The 27,667-nt window shown below is 43.6% G+C and overlaps 1 protein-coding gene and 1 long non-coding RNA gene across 2 annotated transcripts in view; both read right to left on the bottom strand.

The window, feature by feature from the left end:
• The window catches only part of KCNK1 (potassium two pore domain channel subfamily K member 1), a 58,197-nt gene extending 34,335 nt beyond the window's left edge, over positions 1-23,862 (bottom strand). Inside the window, exon 1 of the mRNA XM_016941092.4 lies at positions 23,217-23,862. Coding sequence (XP_016796581.1) covers positions 23,217-23,571 — 355 coding nt within the window. The 5' untranslated portion in view covers positions 23,572-23,862. The remainder of the gene's footprint in view (positions 1-23,216) is intronic.
• Positions 19,165-22,159, bottom strand: LOC134807978 (uncharacterized). The gene is made up of 3 exons (XR_010149741.1): positions 22,063-22,159; positions 21,589-21,663; positions 19,165-19,186 (listed from the first exon to the last, which is right to left on the bottom strand). It is a non-coding gene; the product is annotated as an uncharacterized LOC134807978 (long non-coding RNA).
• Positions 23,863-27,667: the final 3,805 nt, after the last annotated feature.

Here is a 27,667-nt window from a genome sequence, read left to right on the forward strand (position 1 = left end):
CACCAGAAAGCAGAATTCCAATCTGTAGGTTTTACACAGATGCAAACCTCATCACTGGTCACGTCATTGGAAGACACCAGAGTCATAAAAGCTTCCATCAAAAGGCTGGTCATTCTGTCTTTAAGAAAAGATAAACTTGCACTGCCAAATGGAAAATTTTAATTTGAAGGAGCTGAGAGTCTAGCTTGAAAGAAAGGATGGTGAAAATTGAGAGATAGGCAGAAAAATTGGTATGTATATTGGTGAGTTTTTAAAAGTCCTTTGTTTCTAATTTTCCTTACCTTCTCACCTTACTGAAGAAATGGATGCCAACTGACATGAGCTCTTCTAAAAACCCACCAGCACATCTCCCATCCATAAAAATGACCTCAGTCTTCTGTTTCTGATGCCAGCTCTCTTCCTGGGTATGGGGTCTTAGCCCCATTCACCTGCTTAAAAACACAGCCCAGTGAACCTGCCTTGTTTCCATAACCATTACTGCTCTTCCATGTCACCATCTTTTTTTTTTTTTTTTTGAGACAGAGTCTCACTCTGTCGCCCAGGCTGGAGTGCAGTGGCACGATCTTGGCTCACTGCAACCTCCGCCTCCTGGGTTCACGCCATTCTCCTGCCTCAGCCTCCCAAGTAGCTGGGACTACAGGCGCCCGCCACCACTCCCTGCTAATTTTTTGAATTTTTAGTAGAGATGGGGTTTCACCATGTTAGCCAGGATGGTCTCGATCTCCTGATCTCATGATCCTCCCGCCTTGGCCTCCCAAAGTGCTGGGATTACAGGCGTGAGCCACCACACCTGGCCCCATCTCACCATCTTAAACACCATCTCTTGATTCTCCACTTCCCTGCCACCTACTGCCCATTCTCCTGTGCCCCTTTGCAGGACAACATGTAGAAACCATGATCCCCCTGCTGCCTTCAATTCCTCTCCACCTCTCTCGTGATCCCTTGACCTCCAGGACACTGCAATCACCTGCTTTTCCTATGACATCACTAACCACCCCCCAGTCTTCTGATCCGATTCCTCCCTGTTCAGATATCTAATGTGAGGGAGACCAGACCACCCACCCAACTTCTTCCTCTGCATCTCCACTTGGCCATCACACAGGCATCTAAACTTAACACATCCACAGCTGAGCGCCTGGATTTTTTTCACCACCTCCCAACTTGGCTCTACTGGGGTTTAGCTCTTCTCAGTCAGTGGCACCTTCTTCTCACTGTTGCTCAAACCAAAATCCTGCAGCCTCACTTAACTCTTGTTGTCTCTTTCACTCATTTCCAATCCACCAGCAAATCTTACTAGCTCTACCATTGAGTGACATTCAGAATCCACCAACTCTCACTCTCCTGCTGTAGCCCAAGCCACCGAGATCTCTCTGAGGATTATAGTAATAGCTTCCCAGCTGGTCTCCCTGATCGGCCCCAGCCTCCCATAAACAGGAGCCACAGCAACCCTAAGAAAACAAGGATATCGTGTTACTCCTCAACTTCACTCAACTAGGATATCATGTTACTCCTCAACTTCACTTGCTTACAACAAAACCTAACATCCTTATCAGGGCCCATAAGGTCCTACATGATCTGACTCCACTACTTCCCTAATCTCATCTGCTACGACTCCCCACTGTTTATTCAGCTCCAGCCACACTGGCCTCTTAGCTCGATACTAGGTATACTCCTGGCTCAGGGCCTTTGCACGTGGCTGCCCCCATGGCCTGAATGGTCTTTCCCCTATTATGCACAGAGCTGGCTTACTCACCAACTTCAGGTCGCCTACTCAGAGAAGCCTACCCAAGTCACTGTATATAAAATATCAACGTTCTCTTCAATGCAAACCTTATATCACCTTTCAATGCTTTATTGTATTTTTTCTTAACACTTATTTTATGTAAAATATTTTATGCTTTATTTATTTATATTATTGTCATTCTTGCCTTCTGAAATAGATATTACATAGCAGGAATTTTAGTCTGTTGTTCCCTGATGTTCCTCAGCATCTAAAAACATGCCTGGCACACAGTAGGTGCCCCCAAAATATTTTGCCCAAGTATGAATAAATGGATCAGCAAATGATTGAATAAATTTCATTAGGCAAAAGCAAATTCATAGCTTAGTTTTTAACAAAAAAAAATTATTGGCTTATGGCTTATTAACATGTTATTAACCAAATCATAGTAAAGAAGTATTATAATTTCCAATAAAAAATATATATAGTCATGATGTCCTACTGGCTTAAAGCTTCCATTTTTACTCAACAGTTCAAAAGCATGAAAAGCAACAAAAATGTTATGGTCTTGGAGGCAGATTCCAGGTTGCCTTTAGACAAAGACTATCTGTTGTTTATTACCATATTTCAAGCCTAGCAGAGACAGGCTCACAGTGGAACTCAAAATATATGTGTGACCTGAATAAACACTAAATATGACTTTTATTTTCTAGTTAAATATCATTATTTATTGTGCTTTTCTGTGGTGACTATACCCTCAGGGATATTCCCCATCCAACCAAGTACATACATAAAACATTTATATAAAAAAGATGATAATTTTTCCTTTCACAAATTGATAACTGCTGTTAACACAATCTTAAAGTAGTTTCTAAAAGAAAAAAAGCCACTTGGATATTTACCTGTTTTGGCTATTAGGAGAATTCTGTTTTAAAGAATTGGCCTAAGCGGTCCATAGGTTGGACTAGAGAATTATTTATAAGTAAACACTCTTCTTTCTTTTGGAGCTGGGCCAAGGAGTAGAAGCCTTGAGTACGAGTGAGGGTTATAATATATATCAATTTAACTTGGAAAAGAAACACTTGTTTCTTTGATGAAGTGTTCTGTCTGGACATAATGACCACTTCATACTCGTATGCCTCAGCAGGACATACTGGCAAATTGAAAAACTTAATCAGGCTTCTGTCTGCTCCCAACAGATGATCTTGCTTTTCCTTCAGCTTTTCATTAAGTGATTCTAAGGAAGTGTAAGTGCATGAGCATTAGCAACAGAAGTTTCCCTAGTGACCCTTATTACTAAAGAATAACCAGGGCACTTAATAAAGCTAAAGTCACTGTTGCAGAGCATCTGGTGGGCATAACAATCCCATGAGCTCTGCTTTGCTAAAAACTCTGCCTTCAACCTCGTTGACTCTCTCCAACAGCCTCCATCCGGGACTGTCTGAGCACCTGGGTTTGAGTACCTGTACTGCCACTTCCAACTGCTACACATTAAGCAGCCATTTATTGATACATTTTCTGGCCTCAGATTTCACATCTGTGAAACAGGAGTCATTAGTGTCTGCCCTGTTGTCCGCACATAAACATTTTAACTACCAAGAGAAGTGAAGTTTGTGAGAGCAGTTTAAGAACCTGAAAAGCTATCACAAAATGTATTTTCTTTTTCTTTTTCTTTTTCTTTTTTGTTGTTGTTGTTGAGACAGAGTAGCTCTGTTACTCAGGCTGGAGTGCAGTGGCGAGATCTCAGTTCACTTCAACCTCCGTCTCCTGGGTTCAAGCAATTCTCCTGCCTCAGCCTCCCAAGTAGCTGGGATTACAGGCACCCTCCACCACACCCAGCTAATTTTTGTATTTTTAGTAGAGACGGGGTTTCACTGTGTTGGCCAGGCTGGTCTCAAACTCCTGACCTTGTGATCCACCCGCCTCAGCCTCCCAAAGTGCTGGGATTATAAGCGTAAGCCACTGCGCCCGGCCCAAAATGTAAATATTCTTATTGTGTGTGTCTATTTCTCATAGTCCCCTTCTCACCGTAGTCATTGCCAAGCACATGTCTTCACAATTTTTTTGTACCCAGCTATTAATAAATGAATAAACTACTGCTGTGTTGCGGATTGTGACTATGTTAATTTCACTCCCTCCTTATACTAAAGGCTAATGTTAGGGTTTTCCCCTAACACCTACCATTAACGAGGCTTAATGTTTTCTTCTTAAATCATGGGCTGTTTGTATCTCTTCCTTTAAAATCTTCTCTTCCAACCCCAAACAACCACCAAAAACTATCCCTCCTAAAATGAAAAAAACATGGAATTTTAGACACTGGAAACTGCAATACTAAAGCTTGTGTCCTTTTCAGAGTTTTCCTAAACACTAAATAAATTTAGTATTTTACAGGGCATTAATCAAGATTTTAGACAAATTAGCACCATGACTTTATTTTTCTAGAGAGATAGGCCTATTTGATAATAGAACTTCAAATTTCACCTTACAGAATTGGTGGTTTAGGAGTGTAATGAAATCACATATTCTCAGATTCAAGAATATTCCTTGAATCCTTCAGAAAAACAAACATTAAGTTCATTGGGCTATCATCATTTCCCAAGGACATTATGTTAATCCAGCTTATTTTAACATGATAACCTACATGAAAATGCTCTGCAGAAGAATCCTATAATACATACTCCAATGGAGCTTTCTTCTAAAAATGTGGTGTGGTTTTTTTTGTTTGTTTGTTTTTTTACATACTTTGACAATTTCATACCTGTCAGAAGAAGGCAAATGGCAAATCCATCTAGTATGGGATAGATTTCTCAGGGTCACAAAAGAAACCAGTATTGCTTGTAACCTCCTCTTCTCTACCCCATGTTTCTCCAGGCTCTCGTTGCTATTTTCATACGATTCACTCACTAAAAATCAACACAGTTATCATTGAAATGGCAGACAGAAGCAAACCCAAGTCAACAAAAATGAACCTCGTCTTTGTAAAGGCCAAGGAGGAAGATCTGGTTGGGAGCTGCAGGCAGACACAAGACACTGAGAAAATAGGTTTCAAAACATTTCTGAGAATAGAGAGGATGCTCTCCTTCCGAATGTCTTTACATGAAAAGACTGCCTAAGAGATGGGATGCCCCAAAAAACGAAGTCCTGAGAGCTGAACTGCTAATGAACCTGATGAGGGAGAACAGCAGGAGGACAAAGAAAGCAGAGTTGCCAGTCAGGAAGTTGCACACTGGGCTCCTTCTGAAAAGAGGCACAAACCCACGATCCTCAGGAAGACTAGCCAGGACCTCTAAGACCAGTGAGTGGACAGCAGAAGCACCAATGAAGGGAAGGACAAAGAAGTCACATCCAGTGTGCAGCACACACTATGTGGTCACCGGGTGGTAGCCATTACTGGAATCACTGAACCAGAGCCCCTTGTGAAGCCCACACAACAGAGATCAAACCACCACCAGGACAGCCAGCAGCAGCATCTACATTGAATCCTGACAAGTGTTGGCAGCTAAGAAAAAAAGAAAGAAAGAAATCCAGTCCCGGTAGGGTTATGAAAAAATGAACCGTGAGGTTCATTAGTTCATTAATTGACCTTACCACCCTATCTGGTCAAAATTACTAATAAAATATTCTCCTTGCTCTATCCAGTAATTTGGTTGCTTGCATGTCAAAACTTATTAGCTTCAAATTAGAGCTCACATTTTTAGGGAGAAAAAAAGAGTAGAAAACAGAGCAACGATGTTAAAGTGAATTCATGCAGAACCTGTCATCAAAGAAATCATTAACTTAAGCAGCAGCCTGTGGGAATAAAATGAGAGAGTTCCCTGAGCTGAGTGGACAGAGCACATATTAGCCCATGCTAAGAAGCTTTTCAGCCAAATATCCTGTTCCCACTTAGCAGAAGACAACGCAATGTTTTCCTGTTCCAGTAAGCACAGCAGCACGCACGTGGAAGAGGGAACAGGATGGGTAAATTTTGTCATGGCATCTTGGGCAACTGCTGTCCAACTGACTTTCAGGGCTATAGCCAGGTTGAACCTGAGACCTCTGTCAAGCCTAATGCAGTGGTTCCCTCTGTTTGAGCCAAAGGGGACCAACCTAGAAGACAGTCTCAATCAGGGACATTTCCGGATGAAACTCCTCCCTCTACCTCTGCATTTAATGGGAAAAGGAGAATTACTTGCTTAGAAAAAAAGCAGAATCTATCAGCATGTAATCAGACCCAGCATAGGAACAAGGCTAATGTGTGAAAACAGTGAGCACATTTCTTTAGGAACACACAGCTAAATTCTAGCTCAGCCTCACTGCACAGATGAGGAAATGAGTGGAGAATGGAAACACTTTAAAATAAATGAATTGTCTTACTGTGTACCCTGACACACGCCACATTTTTAGACTTGCAGAGTAGAGATGATGAGTGAGGGTAACTTTAGTGCATTCTTAGAAGGCTGCTTTCAAAACCATAATGTCTACAAGCAGGGAGAAATTCAGTTAGATTAATGGCGAGCTCACCTACTGCACATTCTTCAAGATACCAGGGCACAAACGGGAATGAACATTTTCTGCTTTTGAGCTGATAACCGTTGAGCTTAAAATCCTATCATTAAAGAGAAACATAAAGAAGCAGGCCTAATTAAATTCTGTGTCTCAGGGCAGTGATTCCCATTCTTCCCCAACAGTTAAACACGCATTAGGGGTTCAGTGAGTGACAACCTTTCATATCCTGATGTTGTCAGAATCCTGCACCTGGTGGCAAAGGGAAACACAATGATAATCGGTCACCATCACGCCTATTTGAGTTAGCAGTTACCACGTAGGTATAAATAAAATAGACTGTGGATGATGGACAATTCTGAGAGCCAGAGATGAGGCACAGTCTTTTCCTTGTCAGAACATGTAAGAACAGAAGTAAGGGCGACATTATTATAGGGCTCATATTCAACCTACTATAATTGTTTTAAGTAGCTCTTTTGGAAATGCTAATATCTACCTCTCTCTTTTGCTGCAAACAAGCTATGTATCAAGTTTCTATGGTGCTCTCACTGCTCTGAGAGTGCACTTGACCAAGGTGACCTGGAGAGGTAGCATGTCTGACATTGACATTTACCTGAGTGGACCCTCAGAGGTTAGATGACAGGTTATCAAGAGATTGAAAGTCTCATCAACCTGGCTTTGCTTTTCAAACATTTCCACATACCTGTGTATCTCCAGACTTGGGCATGAGTGTGGAAATGACTTGGCTAAAAGAATCACCTGCGCACATGTAGATTCAACATGGGACCTACTTCTTGAGTTCACAGCTTCTAAATAAAGTAACAAGAAGGAAAAGAAGACTTTGCAAGTGTGATTCTGTGCGTAGTTAAAAAAAAATTCCTATCTGATGAGGAAGAAAACAGAACCAAAGGTCTGCACTTCTGAGCATTTCTGAGTTTTCATACAGTAGTTCTGTCATCCCAACTTCCTTGTCAAGAACAGACTTGTAATATTGGGAGCCCTAGAGCAAAAATGAAAATAGTAAGAGATTAAAGAGAAGCCAGATATCCTTAATCTGAGGCCAATGTACCAAGAAGTTATCTTGAACAATTACAAAATGCAAAGCATTGTACAAAATGCAAAGAATGCCTGTTTCTTTTAAAGATGAGAGTAAACTAAAGCTTAGTTAAGTTACAACTCAGTGACGTAGGAACTGAACTGAAGTTGGGGTTTTGCTCTGACAAAAAATAATTTATTTAAAGCCAATTAACAGTATAAACACGATTGCAGCAACTACTCAAACGCTTCCAAAACTACTTAGAAGTACCCATTTGTAACTAACTGACACAGGAATTACAAGCAGCATCCAACAGGTACACCCTTGAGAGGTTACTCATCATTTTACGGCTGAATCCATGAGAATTCGGATGGTGGAACCAGCTCCCATTGCCCACCTCTCAGAAGAACACCTGATGTCTGGGGTCGGGCCGGCCCACACAGGTATCAGGAGGTGAAGAGACACAGAACTGGGGTTGTTCCCTTCTATATCCCCTGCCACATACACATCCAGAAAAAACTTATATTCCTACATACAGCAACAACTTCGCTACTCACCCAGGCTTTCTAGTCGGGTTTGGGTTGTGAAATTCTTGGTGCGGCCGTCCAGGGCCATCTCCCTCTTCCCGCCGTGCCCCAGAACCAATGAGTTTCTATTTATGTCCACCTAGGAGCTGTCCATGACAAGCTCTGCCCATGGCTTTCCTTCATCCCTGCGACTACGGAGCGTCACACCCTGGCGGTCCTCTGGTCAGTGCAATCTCTTCTTCCGTGCTTGTGTTTGAATGACTGAGAAAGCTAGGCACTCTGTTGCCTAACTCCAGCTTTCCCTGTTTTAAGCCAGGCTGCAGGACAGGCTATTTATCATGGTGCAGGACCAGGAGCCTACAGAGGCTCCCATTTTCTACTGACTCAAGTGCCAGATCTGCTTCCCACGTCTCACCTCCACCTTCAGTGCCTGTCGCCTGCTGCTGTGTGCCAGCAGGGAGCTTTGGCTCTGAAAGGCTGGCACCCTCATGGTCTCTCTAAGGCGAGGCCGCCTTCCACTTCTGGATGTGTGTGCTGAGTATATGTCCCTTTCCTTAACAGCCCTCTTCCCCGGCCCACTCTACCTAACCTTACCATACTGCCTGTTTAACTCAATGCACCTACTCCATAAAGCTTCCCTGACCACGTCAGCCATCTCCCTGTCAAAGTCCTACAGATGTTACCCACTTACCCAATTACCCAATTACCCAATTACCATGGGGTCCCATACAATTCAACAGTTAGGTCTCTACACCCTATGCAGCTTTCTGGGACTTTGATGTTTCAGTCGAGTCTCCCCAGCTGGCTGTGGGCTTTTTTATTTCAGTGATTATCCCTTTACATTATTTTTTAATGCATCCCCACATGTTGGGATGTACTCAGTAAATATTCCAAAGACCTAGGATTATAAAATGTTAGAGCTAGAAGGGGGTCTTACTTAGCCTTTTCATTGTATAGCTGAAGCAACCGAAATCTAGAGAAATCCACAGTGAATTCTTGTCTGAAGAGAACCCAGGCCACCAATCCCCAGTTCAATGCTTTCACACTTCCAATCCACACATTCACTTCAGTCTATGTAAGGTCATTCAGTATCTCTGAACATAAACATTTTCCCTAAAAATAATTCATGATTCTCACTTTTCACTACATTAGGTTGGGCTTTTAAAATTTATTATTATTATTATTATTATTATTATTTGAGACAGAGTCTTGCTCTGTTGCCCAGGCTTGGAGTGCAGTGGTACAATCTCAGTTCACTGCAAACTCTGCCTCCCAAGTTCAAGCGATTCTCCACCTCAGCCTCCCAAGTAGCTGGGATTACAGGCACCCACCACCACGCCTGGCTAATTTTTGAATTTTAGTAGAGATGAGGGTTTCACCATGTTGGCCAGACTGGTCTCGAACTCCTGAGCTCAGGTGATCTGCCCACCTCGGCCTCCCAAAGTACTGGGATTCCAGGCGTGAGCCATCACATCCGGCCGACTTTTTAAATTGTTACTATTCTTTTGTACTTTAGGTTCGGGGGTACGTATGCAGGTGTGTTACTTGGGTATGTTGCATAATGGTGAGGCTTGGGCTTCTCATGAACTCATCACTCAAATAGTGAACATAGTATCCAATGGGTAGTTTCTGGACCCTGGCCCTCCTTCCATCCTTCCCTCTTCTGGATTCTCCAATACCTACTGTTTCCATCTTCGAGGTTGGACTTTTCAATAGTATTCATTCAGTCTGATATCACCGATGACAATTTGATTTGCCAGCTCCATTCCCCAAGCCAGTGATGGTTATGAGGGAATGCTCCTGTGAGATGGCACCGCCCTTAGCTGAGCTTGTGTAGAGACTGGGACACTGAAGACAGGCAGAAGAAATTCTGAGGGCACACATACTCCACTGCCACTGGGTCAATGCGACACAGCCCAGACATCTGGGTAGAGATGACTAACACAAGTCAACGCACAAAACATAGTTCTGAGTGAAGCGAAACAGAAAATCTAGACAGGCAAGTTCAGGTGCCAAACATGTCCTTTTAGCCTCATTCAGATTACAAATAACTCTGGTGTTCCACCAGAGTTGCTGAAAGAGCAAATATTGCTTTAGGTCACGTCCCATCAACTACTAACAGAAATTTGCTTTTTTGTGCTCCCCAGCTTTCTTAAAATTTTAGGTTTTTTTCTTTATTCCATCTTGGTTGGTTGGATTTTCAAACATCAGCTGCTCTGCAGTGGAGGGGAGGGTGAGATGGGAGTAGCAGTGGATGACAGATTGTGGATCCACACAACAGTGCTCTTCCCTGCTGTTTGGGGGTGCGAAACGGCTCAGCTCATCCGCACCCGCCCACCCTCCCACTGCGAGGTGCATCTGCTGGAGCTGGCCCGTGGGCGACAGACTGTTTTTCTGAGATGGCTCGTGTCAGAGCACTGGGTGGCAGGTAGGTAGCGATGTGGGTGCTTTGCTACTCAGAATTTCTGAGTCAGAATTTCTGAGTCAGTCTGACACGTAGGCAGATGCGGAACAGTCTCTCCAGGTTCTTTAATTAACTTAATCCATCTAACCATGGTTTTTAAATAATTAAGTGCCTTGGTAACCCGTGTTCAAACATTTGAAGAATGTTAGTTACAACCATATTTTAACCTTTTAATTCTAGTTTAAAACACTTTATTTCCCTTCCTGTTATTTACAAGCTGTGGCTTCATAAAAAATACAGTATTTGAGGGAAATAAAGAAGATGTTTAGATGATCAATAATGAGCAAGGAGCCAGCCCTGTTATACTCATGGGATCATTTCAAACAGTAAAGCAACAATGCAGTAAAAATGAAAATCACTCAGGTGTTTTTCTGAGAGTCACATGAAAATCCTCCCATCATTACAAACTGTAAAAATCGTCAATGTGTTTATTTGAACCTGACACACTCCTAAAATGTTTAGATTGTTTGTGAAAAAAAAATCATGTTTTACTTACTCACTTCCTAAAAACAGAAACCACCTAGATTCATTCCTTGGTGGCTTTATTTAATATTAGCTACTCCTTAAAAGAGTACTGGAGATATTTATTTATTCTTTGAATTATATAAAATATAATTTTTATTAAACGATTATATCAAATACTAAATATCCTACTGTTAATTTTAAGAAAATATGAAGCAAATACTTCTTTTGGGGGCTTTCTCTACAGTTTCCCAAACAACCTTTTGTAATATTAAATTAGAAAACAATATTACAGTTTAGGTACTCTTTCTTAGCCTGGAAGTATTTAACGCTGTTGTTAAATGTATTCATTAAATGGCAGATCAGCCCAGGGAACTCACATTCTCAGTCTGAATGACCTCTTCTTTCTTTTCTACTTATTGACATTCTAGTTTTCCTTCAAGGTCAAAATCAGATATCACCCCCAAAAGCCTTCTTCAGCCTCTGCAGTGAGTTAATCGATGTGTGTGATACAACATGACATCACGGCATGCTGTACCAACAGAAGGCACTGTCACCTACACTCCGAGTGTGGCCCTCATCACGCCCCTTTAGGGTTTACTGTGTGCCTTGTGTAGACAGATCCTCCTGGACACCCGAAAGGGATCTCAAGTTCAGCAGGTTCTGGAACCTGCTTGAGATTCTTTATCCAACACCTTCTCCTTCCATGGCCTTCCTTTGGTCTGTAAAGAAGAACCACATTGCCAGGGGCTCAGGTCAGAAACCCGGGGGTCATTCTTCACTCTTCTTTCTTTTACCCCTCACATCCAATCCATCAGCAAAGCCAGATGGTTTGGCCAACAATATGAATCCAGAATCTGACCACTTCTCATCACCACTTTTCTGAGTCACCGAGAGGCATCGGTGGTCCGATGACCCCCTGGGTCATCAGAAGAGCCTCCTTTTAGTCTCAGCCTCAGCCTTGCCCTCCTACACCAGCCAGAGTGAACGCGTTGGAACAGTCAGTCAGATTGTGTCAACCCTTTGCTCAAAATCTCCTGGTGCTTTTCCCCTAGCTCAGATAAAAGCCAGATGTTTTGCAGTGGCCTAGGACATCCTACAGCATCTGCTCCCTCCCCTTCTTCCTGACCTCATCACTCCCCTCTTACTCAGCTCCAGCCACAGTCACTTTCTAGCTGCACCTCCAATAGGTGCCTTTGTTCTGGAACACAGCTCCCCAGAAAACTGCATAAGGCACTCCCCACCTCCTCTCACTCTTTACGTAAGTGCCATCTTCTCAGTAAGGCTTTCACGGGCAACTTTATGGAAGACTACGATCCTGGACTCTGCCCCCTTCACCATAGACTAATCACACACTCCCCATCTCCTTTGCTCTGCATTGTTGTTCCTGAGCACCTATCACCACCTAACATCCTGTGCATTTCCCTTAGTTATCTCTTTGTTCATGCTGGAGCTCAGAAAATGATAACCCAAAATCAAGGTCCCAGAAGCAAAAGTTTTTCTCCGACCTTCTCCTGCCCTCCTATCTCTCACCCCTCATCCTCCCCCAGGCTAGCCATAAAATCTGGAATACCTCTTCCCCAAGGTGGATCCTAGAGACCAGAACCCCATTTTCCCCAAAGCCAGCCATAAAACCATAAAACTTTTCCTCCACCTTTCTATGTAAAACTGGCCAATGAAATTATATGACCCATCTTGTTTGACTGTAGGTCATAAGAATCCCCATTCCAGAGAGGGTGCTGCCCCACACCCAGAAGGAAGGAATACATGCTCAGAGAGGCCGAGAAGATTCCAGACAGGCCTTGCTGGGCTTCCCCGCTTGGTCTTATAAGATTTAGATCATTCCCTTTTGGTCCAATCCTATTTTTTACACACCTGTTTATACTTTGTTGAACCTAAGCATAAAAGTGAATGGTTTCCCCTGTGTTTTTGGGTCTTCATTCTGAAGGCTCCCATGTCACATAAACTATGATCAAGCAACTGTATATGCCTTTTCTCCTATTAATCTGCCTTTTATCAGGTGATTTTCAGTGAAACTTCAGAGGGTGAAGGAGAAGTTTTCTCTTGGCCCCTACAATTGTATCTCCGATCCCAACCCAGACTGACACATCCAGGAGGGCAAAAGTGATTTTTGTGGTTTTGTTCCCTGACATATCCCTAAGTGCCTGGAGTAGTACCTAGTAACCAAAGTGCTCCACAAATACTCAGAGAGGAATGAATGCCTCTCTTCTCTTTATATCACTTAGGGCCTTTTGTGGTCCACCGAGTACACATGAGGCCCCCCAGATATCATTGTTTTTATATGAATAGCTTCAAAACCCATTTTGGCAATGCAGGCCTCTGTTTCTTCATCAAGAGAATAAAGTTATATCTAAAGTCTCTTGAATAGAAGTAACATCTTTAGAACCTTCTTCATTTTTCAGAAAAGGACAGAGATTCAGACATGTGATGAAATGTGCCTTAAGTTGCTCCTTTTGAGCACCTGTTGAGTGCTAGGGATGCCAAGTGAGGCCAAGAGAGGTGCTATGGGAACCAGGTGCCAGGTGAGGCCAGGTGAAGACAGGTGAGGCCAGGTGAAGACAGGTGAGGCCAGGTGAAGACAGGTGAGGCCAGGTGAAGACAGATGTTACGGGAACCAGCAGGTAGAAAGCTAAGTGCTGTGGAGAAAGAGCGGGAAGAAATGGAGGAGGTGCCTGGGACAACAGAACCTGAAAAGAACCTGCTTCTCAGTAGCCCCAAGTCCTGTGTGTGCCTGGCTCAGCGCGCCCTGGGGAGCACACTTTCCTGGGATAGGGCACTTCTGCCGCCTCCCTCCTCAGTGCATACTTCCACCAAAGACTCTTCAGACTCTATTCAGACGAAATGATGAAACCATTGTCTGAATAAGCCCCAAGAGGCTTCAGTGAAGCAGAGTGAATAGGGAACTGGGGCATCAACTTGAGTAAATAGCTTAACTCAGGTCACAGAGCCCCCCACATAACAAGGGATGACCGTAAACAACTGGAGCCTCCAACTCCAACTCTATTGATCATACTCAGAGAAATGAAACCTAACATGTTTTACTCTCTCTAAATCCCTTAGAAACATTCTACCTGCTTTTGTTTTGTTTTTTGACTTGAATAGTTTCAGGTTTACTTTCTTTTTTTTAAAGAAAGCTTTTTTGGCAAGGTGCGGTGGCTCACGCTACCTGTAATCCCAGCACTTTGGGAGGCTGAGGTGGATCACCTGAGGCCAGGAGTTCAAGACCAGCATGGCCACCAACATGGCAAAACCCTGTCCCTACTAAAAATACAAAAGTTAGCCGGGCATGGTGGCATGCGCCTGTGGTCCCAGTTACTCAGGAGGCTGAGGCAGGAGAATCACTCGAACCTGGGAGGTGGAGGCTGCAGCGAGCTGAGATCACGCCACTGCACTCCAGCCTGGGTGACAGAGCGAGACTCCGTCTCAATAACAAAAAACAAAAGGTTTCTTTCTTCTTTTTAAAACTGACACGTAATAATTTTACATATTTATGAGGTACACAGTGATACCTCAATACACATAATGTACAGTGATCACATCAGGGTAATTACCATATCCATCATCTCAAATGTTTATCATTTCTTTGTGTTGGGAACATTTAATACCTTTCTTTTAGCGACTTGAAACTATATATTACTGTTAACTATAGTCATTCTACAGTGGTATAGACAACCAGAACTTATTCCTCCTATCTAGCTGTAATTTTGTATCCTGTAACAAATCTCTCCCCATCCCCCCTCCCCGTACCCTTCCCAGACGCTAGTATGCTCCATTTACTTTTCACTTCTATAAAGCCAACCCTTTTTTTTCCTTGCTAACCATTTCCATTTGTTTTCATTATCTTCCATTGTTTCTTTTTGAAAAGATAATCCCAGAAGTTAGTGCATTAGAAAAACTGTTTAACTTTTTTTAGCTTCCACATATGGGTGAGAAAATGTTGTATTTAACACTCTGTGCCTGGCTTTCTGTCCTCTGAATGCATCAGCCATGATTTCACCGACTCTCTCTGAGTTCCCTGAGAGCTTTCTGCCTAAAGCCCTTCCATGGGTACTAATAACTGAGTCTCAGAGGCAGCAGCGGGCAGGCTTTTATTTCACAAAGTTGGTCAATCCCAGTCAGAGGAGCTAATGCAAAAAGTTAGACCCTGATCTGGGATCGAGCAGACGGTAGCAAATTAAAAACACTCCCATGTCTAACCTAAGCAAATTAATCTCATCAATATAACAATCAGCTGTTTTCCAAATTAAAGAAGGCAAACATGAAAACCAGTAGAAAGTCACAGATAAGCCCTTCTGATCTGACTCAAGTTCAAGGAGACAATCCCACAGTCCTTTCAGGTGCACAAATTCTACATCTCCAACTCCCTATTCTCTTTCTTCCTCCATTCAGCCTCGGATCGGGGGCATCACCTTGCAATATGCTGCTGACAGAGAGTGGGCCACCAACTTTGGGGATTGAACAAAAAATAAGGGATCCATGCAAAAGAAACAAAGAAAGTCAGAGTACAGACTGAGTCTAGGAGATAGAAGTATCACAGGAGTCAATAAAACACCCCAAAAGTTGCTTGCTTTCCAATAAAGTGACAAACTTTATCTCCTGCCTTGAATAAGCCACCTGGGCATGACACAGTCAATGGAGAACTTCAGCACCTTAGTATTTCACAGATTTGTCAATAATACAATTGGAAGATGTCTTTGGAGAATAAAACCCAGCATGGTGCAACTCTGAGTATGTCAGAGTATATGAGGCAGATGAGATTTCTGTCCCTGAAACCAACCTTGTAGTAAACTGAACCTTGTGGAATTGCCATTTTTATGGGTCAAAACAATTGAGTGTCGGCAATTCACATGCTCCAAAGACAATAGACACTCACACACAGCAACAGTCCAATGAGCAATGTCATAAAACAACTTGTTCTCAAAGCACTGGAGTTCCCATTAGGTTACTGCTTCAATCAAAGATTCCGTTCTTGATAGGACTTACAGTTATGTCATAAAAGAAGAGACATCATTTCTTCCAAGTTATTGATAATAGTAGCAGTATCTTCCGGGGGCTATAAAATGACAGTCACACACAGTAACACTCCAATGAGCAATGTCATAAAATAGCTTGTTCTGAGAGCACCAGAGTTCCCTTAGGATACTGGTTCAATCAAAGATTCTGTCCTTGATAGGACTCACAGTTATGTCATAAAAGGAAAGACATCATTTCTTCCACATTATTGATAATAGTAGCAGTATCTTCCAGGGGCTATAAAATAGGCATAGATAATAACAAATTTATAGTTAAAAAAAACCCCAAACCTTCAAAATACTAAAAACTGGTATGTTTTATAGACAGGTATGAGTTCACAGATTTAAACACTAAGAATCTCTTCTCTTTGACCATTATTGGGTGGAAATGTTTCTAGAATTTATTATACACTTCCCTGCCTTCTTAAGTAGAAACGTTGAGATATTTTTCTTGATGATTCAAGGACGTGGATTACTATATTGCGCTCTAAAACAATGATGTCCCATTCAGGTACATAAAATTGTTCGTTGCAAGACTAAAGACTTAAAAGATTCTGTCTCTTGTCCTCCACTATTTGTATGGGTTTTGTGCAACTAAATAAAAACTATCATGTACCTCTATATTAGTTTGCTAGGGCTGCCTTAACAAAATATCACAAGTGGGTGGCTTAAACAACAGAAATGTATTTTCTCAAAGTTCTGGAGGCTTCAAGTTCAAGATCAATGTGTCTGCAAGCTTCATTTCTTCTGAGGCCTCTCTTGGCTTGCAGATGGCCACCTTCTCACTGTGGCCTCATTTTATCTTAATCACCTCCTTAAAGATGTTATCTATAAATACAGTCACATTTTGAAATACTGAGGGTAGAACTTCGACATAAGAACTTGAGGGAGACGATTTGGCCCATAACAAGCTCCGATGCCCAGATGCTATTAAAGCTCAGGTTCTTAGACATAACTGCGTTCAAATTAAGACCATGTCACTTCCGGCTTTGGGACCTAAGTAGAGAAGTTGTTCAACCTATTAATTTCCGTTTCATCCTCTGCGAAGTGAAGACAATGATACCTATATCTCATCAGTTTATTGCAATGCATGGAAACGAATATGTGTAAACATTGCCTGGCACATACAAAGGGTTCAATAAAGATGTTATTTTAAAATAAAATTTTAGTTTGGAATTTTTTAACTATTTATCTTTTTATAACCTGCCATGTCTATTTCCCCATAGCTGTGCCTTTCCCTCTGTAATTTCTTATATTATAGGCTTGAAAACCAGATAATTAAAACTTCTAGAATTAAATGTAAAGGCTCAAAATCAAGACCTGTGAATACAGAGCACAAACATCAGAATATGGGATTTTGGATCTCTCTTCCGGCTAATACAGAGTTTGCTTGTTTAATTTTATGTAAATTCTATAGTAGATATAATTTAGTATTTATTGCACATTTTAGATAAGATAATCACAATGTGAAGTGTAGACTGTCATCATTAAAGGAAAAAAAAAGCAGTGACACAAATTGGACCACAAGTAAGTGGCATCTGAAATAAACATTTGTTTTGAAAGTGGTTGGTGGTGATACATAATTTATTCAATGTTGCATACCACTTAGAACAACAGCACAAAGAAGTCTGAGAAGCTGAACTTTCTTACACAAAGTTTCCCAGAAGAAAGTGAAATACTCAGAATACTCTTAGTGTACCTTTCAAGTATCATTCTGAAGCAGATGTCAGCAGACTTTTTTTGTCAGACAGTAAATATTTTAGGTTTTGTGGCCACATGGTTTCTGTTCAACTATTCAACTCTGCCACCTTAGCTGCTAAGCAGTCATAAATGATACAGAAGCAAACAGGTGTGGCTGCACACCAATAAAACTGTGTTTATGGACAATGAAATTTGATTTTCATAAAACTTGACTGTGTCAGAAAACATTATTTTTCTTTTTCTTTTTTTTTTTTTTTTTGTCCCAACCATTTGAAAATATAAAGCCATTCTTAGCTCTGGCAGTACAAAAACAGGTGGTGGGCTAGATTAGGTCCAGGGGCCCTAGTTCGCCCACTTCGTTCTATTCTTCACCCCCCTGCCCCCCCGCCCCCCCGCCCCCCTCGCTTAGACGGAGGAGTCTCGCTCTGCTGCCCAGGTTGGTGTGCAGTGGCATGATCTTGGCTCACTGCAATCTCCACCTCCCAGGTTCAAGCAATTCTCCTGCCTTAGCCTCCCGAGTAGCTGGGATTACAGGTGTGCACCACCACGCCTGGCTAATTTTGGTATTTTTAGTACAGATGGGGTTTCACCATGTTGGCCAGGCTGGTCTTGAACTCCTGACCGCGTGATCCACCTGCCTCGGCTTCCCAAAGTGCTGGGATTACAGGCATAAGCCACCGTGTCTGGCCCACTTCACTCTATTCTAAAAGCGCAACAAGTATTTGTTGATGGTAACAACACATTTGTACTACTGAAAATAATTTGACAACTAAGGATCAGTCCAGCATCCCCCACTGCCTCTTCCCATCTTCTTTATTTGAAAACTACCTATGTTGTAGCAGCTCCCTACCTGCCTTAATCAAAAGCCACTGTACACCAAGCCCAATTAAGTTCACTTACTGAACACTTTAACTAGAGTTTCAATGCATCTCTTCATAAATAGGGATAAAGCAGCACCCTGGCTAAAGGCACCAGGGCTACCAATGGCAGGAACAGGGGCCAGGCATGGTGGCTCATGCCTGTAATCCCAGCACTTTGAGAGGCTGAGGTGGGAGATAGCTTAAGGCAACAAGTTTGAGACCAACCCAGGCAACAAAGCAAGACCACCCTCTCTAAAGAAAAATAAAAAGATTGGCCAGGTGCAGTGGTGTGCCCCTGTAGTCCCAGCTCCTCAGGAGGCTGAAGTGGGAGGATCAACTAAGCCCAGGAGTTAGAGGCTGAAGTGACCCACGATGGTGTCACTGCACTCCAGACTGAGTGAGAGAGCGAGACCCTATCTCTAAAAAATAAAAATAAACAAAAAGGAACAGGAACTGAGCTGTCACATGGATCCCACATTTACAAAGCAGCAAAAGGTACTAAAAGTTTGTATACTGCATGAATACAAAAATTATTTTTTGTTTTGTTTTGTTTTTATGTTTCTTTGTTTTTTTGAGATGGAGTCTTGCTCTGTCACCAGGCTGGAGTACAGTGGTGCGATCTCGGCTCATTGCAACCTCCGCCTCCCGGGTTCAAGCCATTCTCCTGCCTCAGCCTCCTGAGTAGCTGGGACTACAGGTGCATGCCAACACATCAAGCTAATTTTTGCATTTTTAGTAGAGATGGGGTTTCACCATGTTGGCCAGGATGGTCTTGATCTCTTGACCTCGTGATCTGCCTGCCTCGGCCTCCCAAAGTGCTGGGATTACAGGCGTGAGCCACCGCGCCTGGGCAAAAACTGTATTTTTACCCAACAGTTGTCATCATAACATGGCCTTGCTTTGGGGAATGAATAAAGAAGTAAACTTTAGTAAATCAACATCACAAATTGTTCTTAAGAATGAATGACACTGTCCAAAGTTTTAGATGGCTACCAAAGTTTAATACTTATTTCTTACTCCCCAGATATCACCTGGACATTATTTCCTCAATCCTTGGGGGGGGGAAAAAAAAACACACAGTATAAAAGTTCTGTGGGAAATTCTGCAGTCTATAATACTTCCTTTTTTTTTGTATACAACTCTTCTTTCTGAAAAGCTCAAAACTGTATTGCAGTGTTTCACTCGTTCTCATATGATTCCTACGCAGATGTTGCTGTATCTTTTAGAATGAAGGGTGATGGAGTTCAGGGCATGCGACCCCCAAACAGGGCACCTTAGCATTTGAGAAAACAGCAGAAGCAGGAAGATCATTCTCGCCTTCCTCTTAACCTTCTTCCCTGAAGCTCTGCCCTTCCTTTGAAGAAGACCCTCATTACATGGGAGCCCATCCTATATCCTGAGAAAAGGAATGCTCTATCTTTGAAGACACAGAGATTCCAAGAAAAATCTGAACAAATAGGCCTTGCTAAATTCCTCCAGTTTATTAGCTTTTTAGATCATATCCTCTTTGTTCTTTTTTTTCCCCCTCCAAGACAGAGTCTTGCTCTGTTGTCCAGGCTGGAACACAGTGGCTCAATCACAGCTCACTGCAGCCTCAAACTCCTAGACTCAATGCCTCAGCCTTCTAGGTAGCTGGGACTACAGGCACATGCCATCACTCCGGGCTAATTTTGTTAACTTTTAGTAGAGATGAGGTCTCACTCGGCTGCCCAGGCTAGAGTGCAATGGTGCAATCATAGCTCACTGCAGTCTTGAACTCCTGAGCTCCAGCAATCCTTCCACCCTGGCCTCCCAAAACGCTGGGAGTACCTGTGTGAGCCACCGCGCTCAGTCAGATCATATCCTTTTGTTCTCCAATCATTCGTCTACACAACTGTCCCTAAAAATACATAAACTTCCCTGTTTCATGGGGTCTTTATTTCTAAAGGCGTCTATGTCATCTAAAACTTATATTAACTAAATGTGTGTGCTTTTATCTTGTTAATTTGCATTTTATTATAAGTTCCCCGGCCATGAACCTTATGATGGGTGAGAAATCTTTTCTTTCCTACAAAGGGAAATAAAGAGATGTTAAATTGTTTGCTGGAAATAATTCAGAGTCTTTGGCAAAGCACAGAATGAGAAGACTATTGCTGAATTACCAACCTAAGCCTTCTTCCAAGTAGACCATGAAGACTTTACTCAGTTCCTTCCAGAAACGGAAGTTTGTACATTCCGGGGTGAGAAGATTCTGACATAAAAGCACTCATGGGCCTGTGTTACAACAATGACTACCAATAACAGCATCTTTGTAATGCTCATTGTCAGCATTCTGAATAAGTCAAGGATTGACTGTACTGATTAATTAGGTAACAATTATCTCAGTGATTTGCCTTCAAAAGGACTAGAAGTGTTAAGAAAAGAAAAAAAAAAAAGCACAACATGTCTAATATCCACCCAAAAAACGAAAAGCGATTGCAATTCATTTTATTTGGTTGGCACTTTTCCAGAAAATATTTTCCTAGTAATGAAGCACATCAGCTTTACTCTAAAAAATTGTCTGCTTCCAGCAAGTGATTTAAAATATTGTTTGTTTCCAGCACACAATTTAACATCTCTTTATTTCCCCTTGTAGGGAAGAAAAGATTTCTCACCCATTATAAGATTCATGGCCAGGGCACCTATGATAATTTGAAGACTTTAAAAAACATCAAATGAATCAAATAATGGGTAATTATAATTTTGAAACCTTAAGAAATATCAAATGTGTCAAATAATGGGGCAGTACAAAGCCAACAGAAGAGTACTTTTCATTTAGAATAGTTGTATTCATATAACAAGAATTCATTGATGTGCTAACTTTACAAACCAAGAGGCACCTTTTTCATTTAGTTTATCCTTAAGTGCCCCTTGCACTGATTTCTTAAATGAACACTTGTTTTGCATGAATACAGACTTTCTTAGGAACTACAAAGCAATCTGAATACCAATAATAAGACGCCTATTCCCACCCCACCCCTTTCTTAAACAGAAACTATCCCTTTTTCTAATTCTCCTCTGGGAAGAATATTTCATCTATTCAAGATTATAAACTAATTTTTAACATTTAATTAGACAATATGATGTTAAGACTATACATGAGTCACGAAAAATCCCACCCAGATAAAAGCAAACCTTTTTCCTCGAAACTGTTCTTATTCTTGTTCTATCCTCACAATATCATTAGTAAGAAAACACCACATGCTATAAGCATCCTTCGAAATGTTTACCCAACATTGTGACCCAGTTGTAAACTTTCTGTAGCCCCATGGAAACACTTACTTCTGGGAAGAATGAATGACTCTCAATATAGCACAAATATACTCCAAAGGAAAGGCATGGTGACTCCTAAATGATCTGAGGAACAAAGAACTAGGTAAAGACAATGGAGGCAGAGTTATGGAAAGAAAAATTAAATTGTATTGGCAAGGGAACAGGCATTCTTTGGAAAGTGAGATAACAGGTCTGTCTTGTCTAGCGCTACATTTAACAGTTTTTTAGATCTCACAATACAAGCTAGAATTCCACTTCTGTTTATTTCAGGGTAGATTTACATCAGTTTAGTAATTCACCCCAGACCTCCGAATAATTGTTTCATGTGATCTACATGAATAGTGTATTATTACTCATTACCAAGTAATTACCAAGATAGTCAACAAGATATAGCCCAAAGGGAATTATACACAATAATTTGGGTGGTGGAGGGGGGTGGGGAGGAAGGAAGAGTTAGGAGTCACACAAAGGGATGTGATTCACCTGTAAAGGTTGAGGGTGGGCGGTTACAAAGTGGTCCTGGCAGAGAAATCACAAGGCCCAGGTTCCAGGACGACACTGGTAACTAGGAAGTGTGTGACCTTGTGCATGACGAGATGGATTATTTCAAAGATTGGATCTCATAGATCAAAAGAAGGGACTGTGCTGAACGCTCTTTCAGATTCCTCCCACTGTCCAAATACCAACTGATATCTCCACTCTGGGTATGTGCCTTACTAGGTCCGGCTGGGGAAATTCGGCCTTCATTCATCTGATCTGGCACAGTGACCGAGCCCTGGGGCATGCGCCCGGCCTCATCTTTCACCTGAGGAGGCTCCTCCATGGCCGGGCGCCCCGCGGGTGAGTCGTACGGGGACGTGGCGCTTCGAAGTTTATGGGGAGCCTCGCACACCTCAAGTTGAAGGAACTGCTGAATCAGGGTGCCCCAATTAAGTCAGATCTTAGGCAATCCTATGGTTCCTTTACTCTCCCTCACCCTTCCTCCTACTCTGAAAAGAAACCGGATCGGCCTGTCCGCCCAGAGGTCACCTGGGAAGAGCAGAGTGATGTCACTCGGCTACCCCCAAAACTGCCTCCAAGGTACAAAAGAGCTGGAATATCTGTGCATGGTCCAAAGGGACGGCACACTCCGGAAGGTGACCCTTTAGAAGGTACCAGACTGCAGCCTCGGCCTCTGGGATGGGGTCGGGAGGAAGGTGGTGAGTTTCCATCATCCCGCTGCCTTGCCGCACGGCGGCCAGGTGCTGCTACACATTCAAACCCGACAGTTTGGCTTAGTGGGTTGCGAAAAAAGAACTCAAGGGGAGGAAGCACCTGCAGCCACCCAGGCCGAAGTTAGGGACCACTTCCCCAGAGTTACGGACGGCAACAACCAAGTCACGTCTGGAGCCACCTCTCTGGCTTCCGGCTCCGCAGGGCTTGCCCTCCCGAGTCACCCAGGCAGAGGCCGGGGACGCCAGTAAGGGGAAGGTCGGAGGGTCGGGAGGACAGTGAGGGGAGGCGGGCTGGAGGAGCCAGGATGGCGAAAGGTGGGGGGTGGGGTGGGAGGGTTAGAGGGGCCCGGGACGCCGGGGCCGGGGTGTGTGGGTTGTGGGCGAGGTGGCCGGGGCGGCCAGGGGGCGCGCAGGATACCCTACCTGTGGTGGAGAGCACGGTGCTGGCGAAGAAGAGCGCGGAGGTGAAGTCCCAGTTCCAGTTGCCCGAGGCGTTGCTGAGCACCGACACGCCGTAGTTGCTGGCCTCCAGCACCCGGCCCAGGAACTGCTCCAGCTGCTGCTCAGACAGGCACTCGTGCTCCTCCAAGAAGCGTCGCTTCAGCTTGCGCAGCTCCTGGCGCAGCAGGTCCTCATAGGGCAGCTCCACCGAGGAGAAGACCACTGCGCCGAAGACCAGGTAGAGCAAGTAGCCTAGCACCAGGAAGCCGAAGCACCAGGCCGAGCGGTGCCGCTCCACCAGGCGCACGCACGAGCTGCCGGCCAGGGACTGCAGCATCTTCTCCACCGCCGCCGCCAAAGCCAAAGCCAAGGCCAACGCCGCAGACCGGCCGGAGCGCGGCCCGCCGCCTCCTCTGGCCCCGCCGCCCCCGCCCCCGCCCGGGCCTGGCTCCCGCCCGCCGCCCGCTCCCCCGCGCGCCCGCCCGCCCCGCTCCTCCGGGCAGCGCCGTCTTCCTGCGATTGGCTCTCTCGGGCGATGTTTTTCTTCCTTCTTTTCCTGTTTCCTTGCAATATAAAAAGCCCAGATGATGTGGCGCTGACGTGGTTGCCGGCTCAGGTAACCCGAGAGTCAGCGGAGACCGCGCGCAAACTTGGCCAGAGCGCCTGGGCTGGGCTGCCGGGGACCGGGACGCACCGCCTTCTGCGCACTCCAGAGGTGGGGCGGGCGCTCGGTGGCGCCTAGACCCCGACCCGACAGCCACCAGCTCCTCCCGCTCCCTCCCTTCCTGGGTCCAGTAGCCAAACTCTAGCTGACCGCGCGCGGCGTGTGCGTGTGCGTGTGTGTGTGTGTGTGATCGCGCGCGTGTAGTGTGGGCCGCTTCTGGTCAATGCGCTGGCCGTCCAAGCCCCCTGTCCAAGCTACTCTTGTTTCCCACTTATTTTCTCCCAATCAAAGCCAGTATTACAAAACAGCAAGCGCTGAAGTACTTTCCTTCTTTGTCTTATTGGTCGAAGGATTGAGCAATCTGGTGCCGGTAATGACGGTGAAAATACCAGAACATCAGAGTTGGAAGGCACCTTGAATCAGTCTCCTCTCTCCCACCCATCCCCCTCACAAAAAGGACTTGAGGGAAAAGGAGAGTCTCAGAGAAGTCCTATTTCTGAGTTCGAATTTTCTAAAACATGACCTTAGGTTTTTTGGTGAAAAAACATCCCAAATGTGTCAACTGCCAGAAGAAACTGAGCTTTCCCAACTGTCACTTCTTTTTAAAGTGACAAAAATGTGGGCGAGGGTCAGCGAGCCGCCTGCTTGTGGATGAAAATAAAAATTGGTACACCCTTTCTGGAAAGGCAATTTAGCGATACGTCTCAAGAACCTTGAAAGGGTTTATTTGTTCTGATTCAGTGATATGTCCTAAGAAAAAACAATCAGAGAGGCACTTACTTACAAAGACTGGTCATAGACGGTATCTATATATACATACATGTAGTTGTATAATATAGTGCATACACATGTGGGACACACACACACACACACACGGTATAGATGAAATAATGAAGACTCAGAACAATCTAAATATTCCAGAATAGAGAATGGTTAAATAAGTTATGGCATCTCTACAGCATGGACACCATATAGACATTAAACACATTAAAGTTGTGTCTAAAGACTATTGAAGCAAAACTGTGTAGAATCTCAAATATGTAAAATATTTGTATTTTGTTACAAAATAAAATGACATCTGCATTATTAATCAACTGCATAGGAATAAAACTAGCTCCTTGCAGTTGTCTTTGGGTAATAGTAGAGTATATAGATGACTTTCCTTTCTTGTACCTTTTAATATTTTTCAAATTTTCTACAGTGGATATATATTATTTTTGTAATCAGGAAAAACATTTAAAATAAACAAAACTGAATTGTACAATTAATCATTCCAACACCTAGCTGAACATTTGCCTACTTTACTGAAGTTCTCTAAACAAGTCATATTTTGTATTTTCATAGAAACTTGTGCAAATGTCTAACATATATATCAGTGATTTTTCACTTTTAGTCAATAGCCTTACCTCCTACGTTACTCAAAAGATTGAAGCCAGCCCTCCACTTTACTTCTCTGTACTTCAAAATTTGCTCATCGGTAATCCATTTCTTCCCTTTGCTCTTACCCCTAAGGAAAAAATGTACCTCCTTATTTTCAAGGTGAAAGGAAGCACTTACCACTCTCAGTCCTTCCGCCTCTGGGAACCCTTCCCCATCAGCAAGTGCCCTACTCTTTTAGAACTTGAATTCCTCCTTCTCCCTCAAGTCTCCATCCTACAATGTCCTTCCCTGTCCTGCTCTGTAACCCTTGCTTGCCCTATCCTATCCTTGATCTTTGCCTATTTGCCCTGTTCAGAGACCTCTTCATTCATGAGGCTACCCCCGGCCGTAGCAGACCCTCAGAATTCTCCTCCTGCCTGTCATGATCATTTTTCTCCCTATGTCTCTGCTCACCTGATTCCTTCTGCTTGGACAGTTCCTCCTCCATCTCCATCTGTAACACAGTTTATATCCTTCAGGACCTGGCTCACTCATGAAACCTCTGATTCCCCAACAGGATGTGAGTTCCTCTTCCCAAGACATACAACCCTTTGAATGCCAGATTGTGTGGGGTACTTGTGATGAACTGCAGGTGCAGGTGTGGTTATATCATCACACTCAAATATACATACATGTATTGTGGGAAAAAGAGTTTCTGGAGTGCCAGTTGAGTTGGTCTCCCCTGTGTGAGACACCCATGGGGAGCCATGGGTGACCTCTGAGGAGAAAAGTCTCCTTATTGCCTTCATGTCTTTATGCCCTGAGAGCACAACTGCTCAGGGGCATTCCACAGGCTGCTCAGGGAGATAACACGCCCTTGAAGCAGTGGAGTATAATCAAACATCTTGGCTCCTCCTGAAACCCGCTCCCACCCGTTTCAGTCCCAATAAGTTAAAGATCTTAAGTAGTTTAGACACACGCCTTTGCTCAAGGAAATTCACAGAGACCGCCACTGCTGTACATCTTATTGAATGACTCACAAGTTCTCCTTCACTTGTGATTAATCCTTTTCCTCATCCCTTCCTCCCCCTCCCATCTGCCCTAAGAACAAAGAGCTTGTAAAACAATAAATTAGTTGGAGCCCAAGAGCTCTGGGCCATGAGCAAGCCTCCTACACAAAGGTCCCCTGGACCCACCTTTTAAATGCTTATTCTGTCTCTTTCTAACTCCTGTGTCTCCGCTGGACTCGGGGTACCCGCTGGTTGGTGTGGGGCTGGTTCCCCCAACATGTATATGGCAGCTTTGAAATATGGTTGCAAATTCTTTGACAGTCCCTCACCAAAGGGTAGGGTTTCTGTCCCCTATCCTTGAAACTTGTGACTACTTCAACCGACAGAGTACATAAGAGATGATACTAGGTAATTTCCAAGGCTAGATGATAAAAGACCAGCAGCCTCCAACTTTGTTCACTGGAACAATCCTCTCTTGGAGCCCTGAGCCATCACGTAAGATGTCTGATTAACTTGAGGCTGCCATGCTGGAGAGGCCACATGTAGGTGTTTCAAGGGACAGCCCAGTGAGCCCAGCTTCCTTATCATTCTCGCCAAGACACCAGATAGATGAGTGTAGCCATCTTCAACTCTCAAACCAGGGCATCCACCTGCTGAATACCCCTGGGTGTCTTACCTCTGTCTATCTACCCAGGAACAGAACTCCCAGCTGAGTTCTGCCTGAATCCTGAGATATCATCAGATGGCTGTCTTCAGCCATTGAGTTTTTGGCTAGCTTGTTATACAATAATAGATAACTGGAACAACATGCATCTTGACTACATTGAATTTTAAAAATTATTATTAGAAGTTTTCTTCAGACAAATTTGCCATTTTCTCCATAGTTCACTTCTCTGGCTGAGACTCTGCCCCAGCTCTACATCACAACTAGGCCAAGGATACCAAATATTTTTAAATCATATTATCCTCAGACTACAAGTAGAAACTGGAAATATCATGGAAGTGGTCTGATGGGGGCATAGATCTCATCCTGCAGGACGAGGTACGTTGAGTGGAGCCTGGATGTGGGGCTGGGAAATGCAAAGACTTCTGTGGTTCTGGCTGTCTGAGTTGATGGGAATCCTGATAACACAGGTTGGCTGCCTTCCTTCCTCGTCCTGGGCCACTGCTCTAGACAGATGCTCCTGTCTTCAAAGAAGTTAGCAATCTCGGAAATGTTAGAATTTTTTTTTCTAAAGTTTGAAATCTTTACCCCACATGATCTGTGTGTAACTCACTGCTGACTAGCTACTTTTCTCTGTGGACCTCCCAACACGGATTAAAGGGACCATACAAGCTGACATTTCTGCTGACTCACCCCCACCTAGCATGCCACACGCTATCCCCAAGCATGTTTTAGA

Source organism: Pan troglodytes, chromosome 1 (assembly GCF_028858775.2).
Source record: "Pan troglodytes isolate AG18354 chromosome 1, NHGRI_mPanTro3-v2.0_pri, whole genome shotgun sequence".
Classification (NCBI taxonomy): Eukaryota; Metazoa; Chordata; class Mammalia; order Primates; family Hominidae; genus Pan; species Pan troglodytes.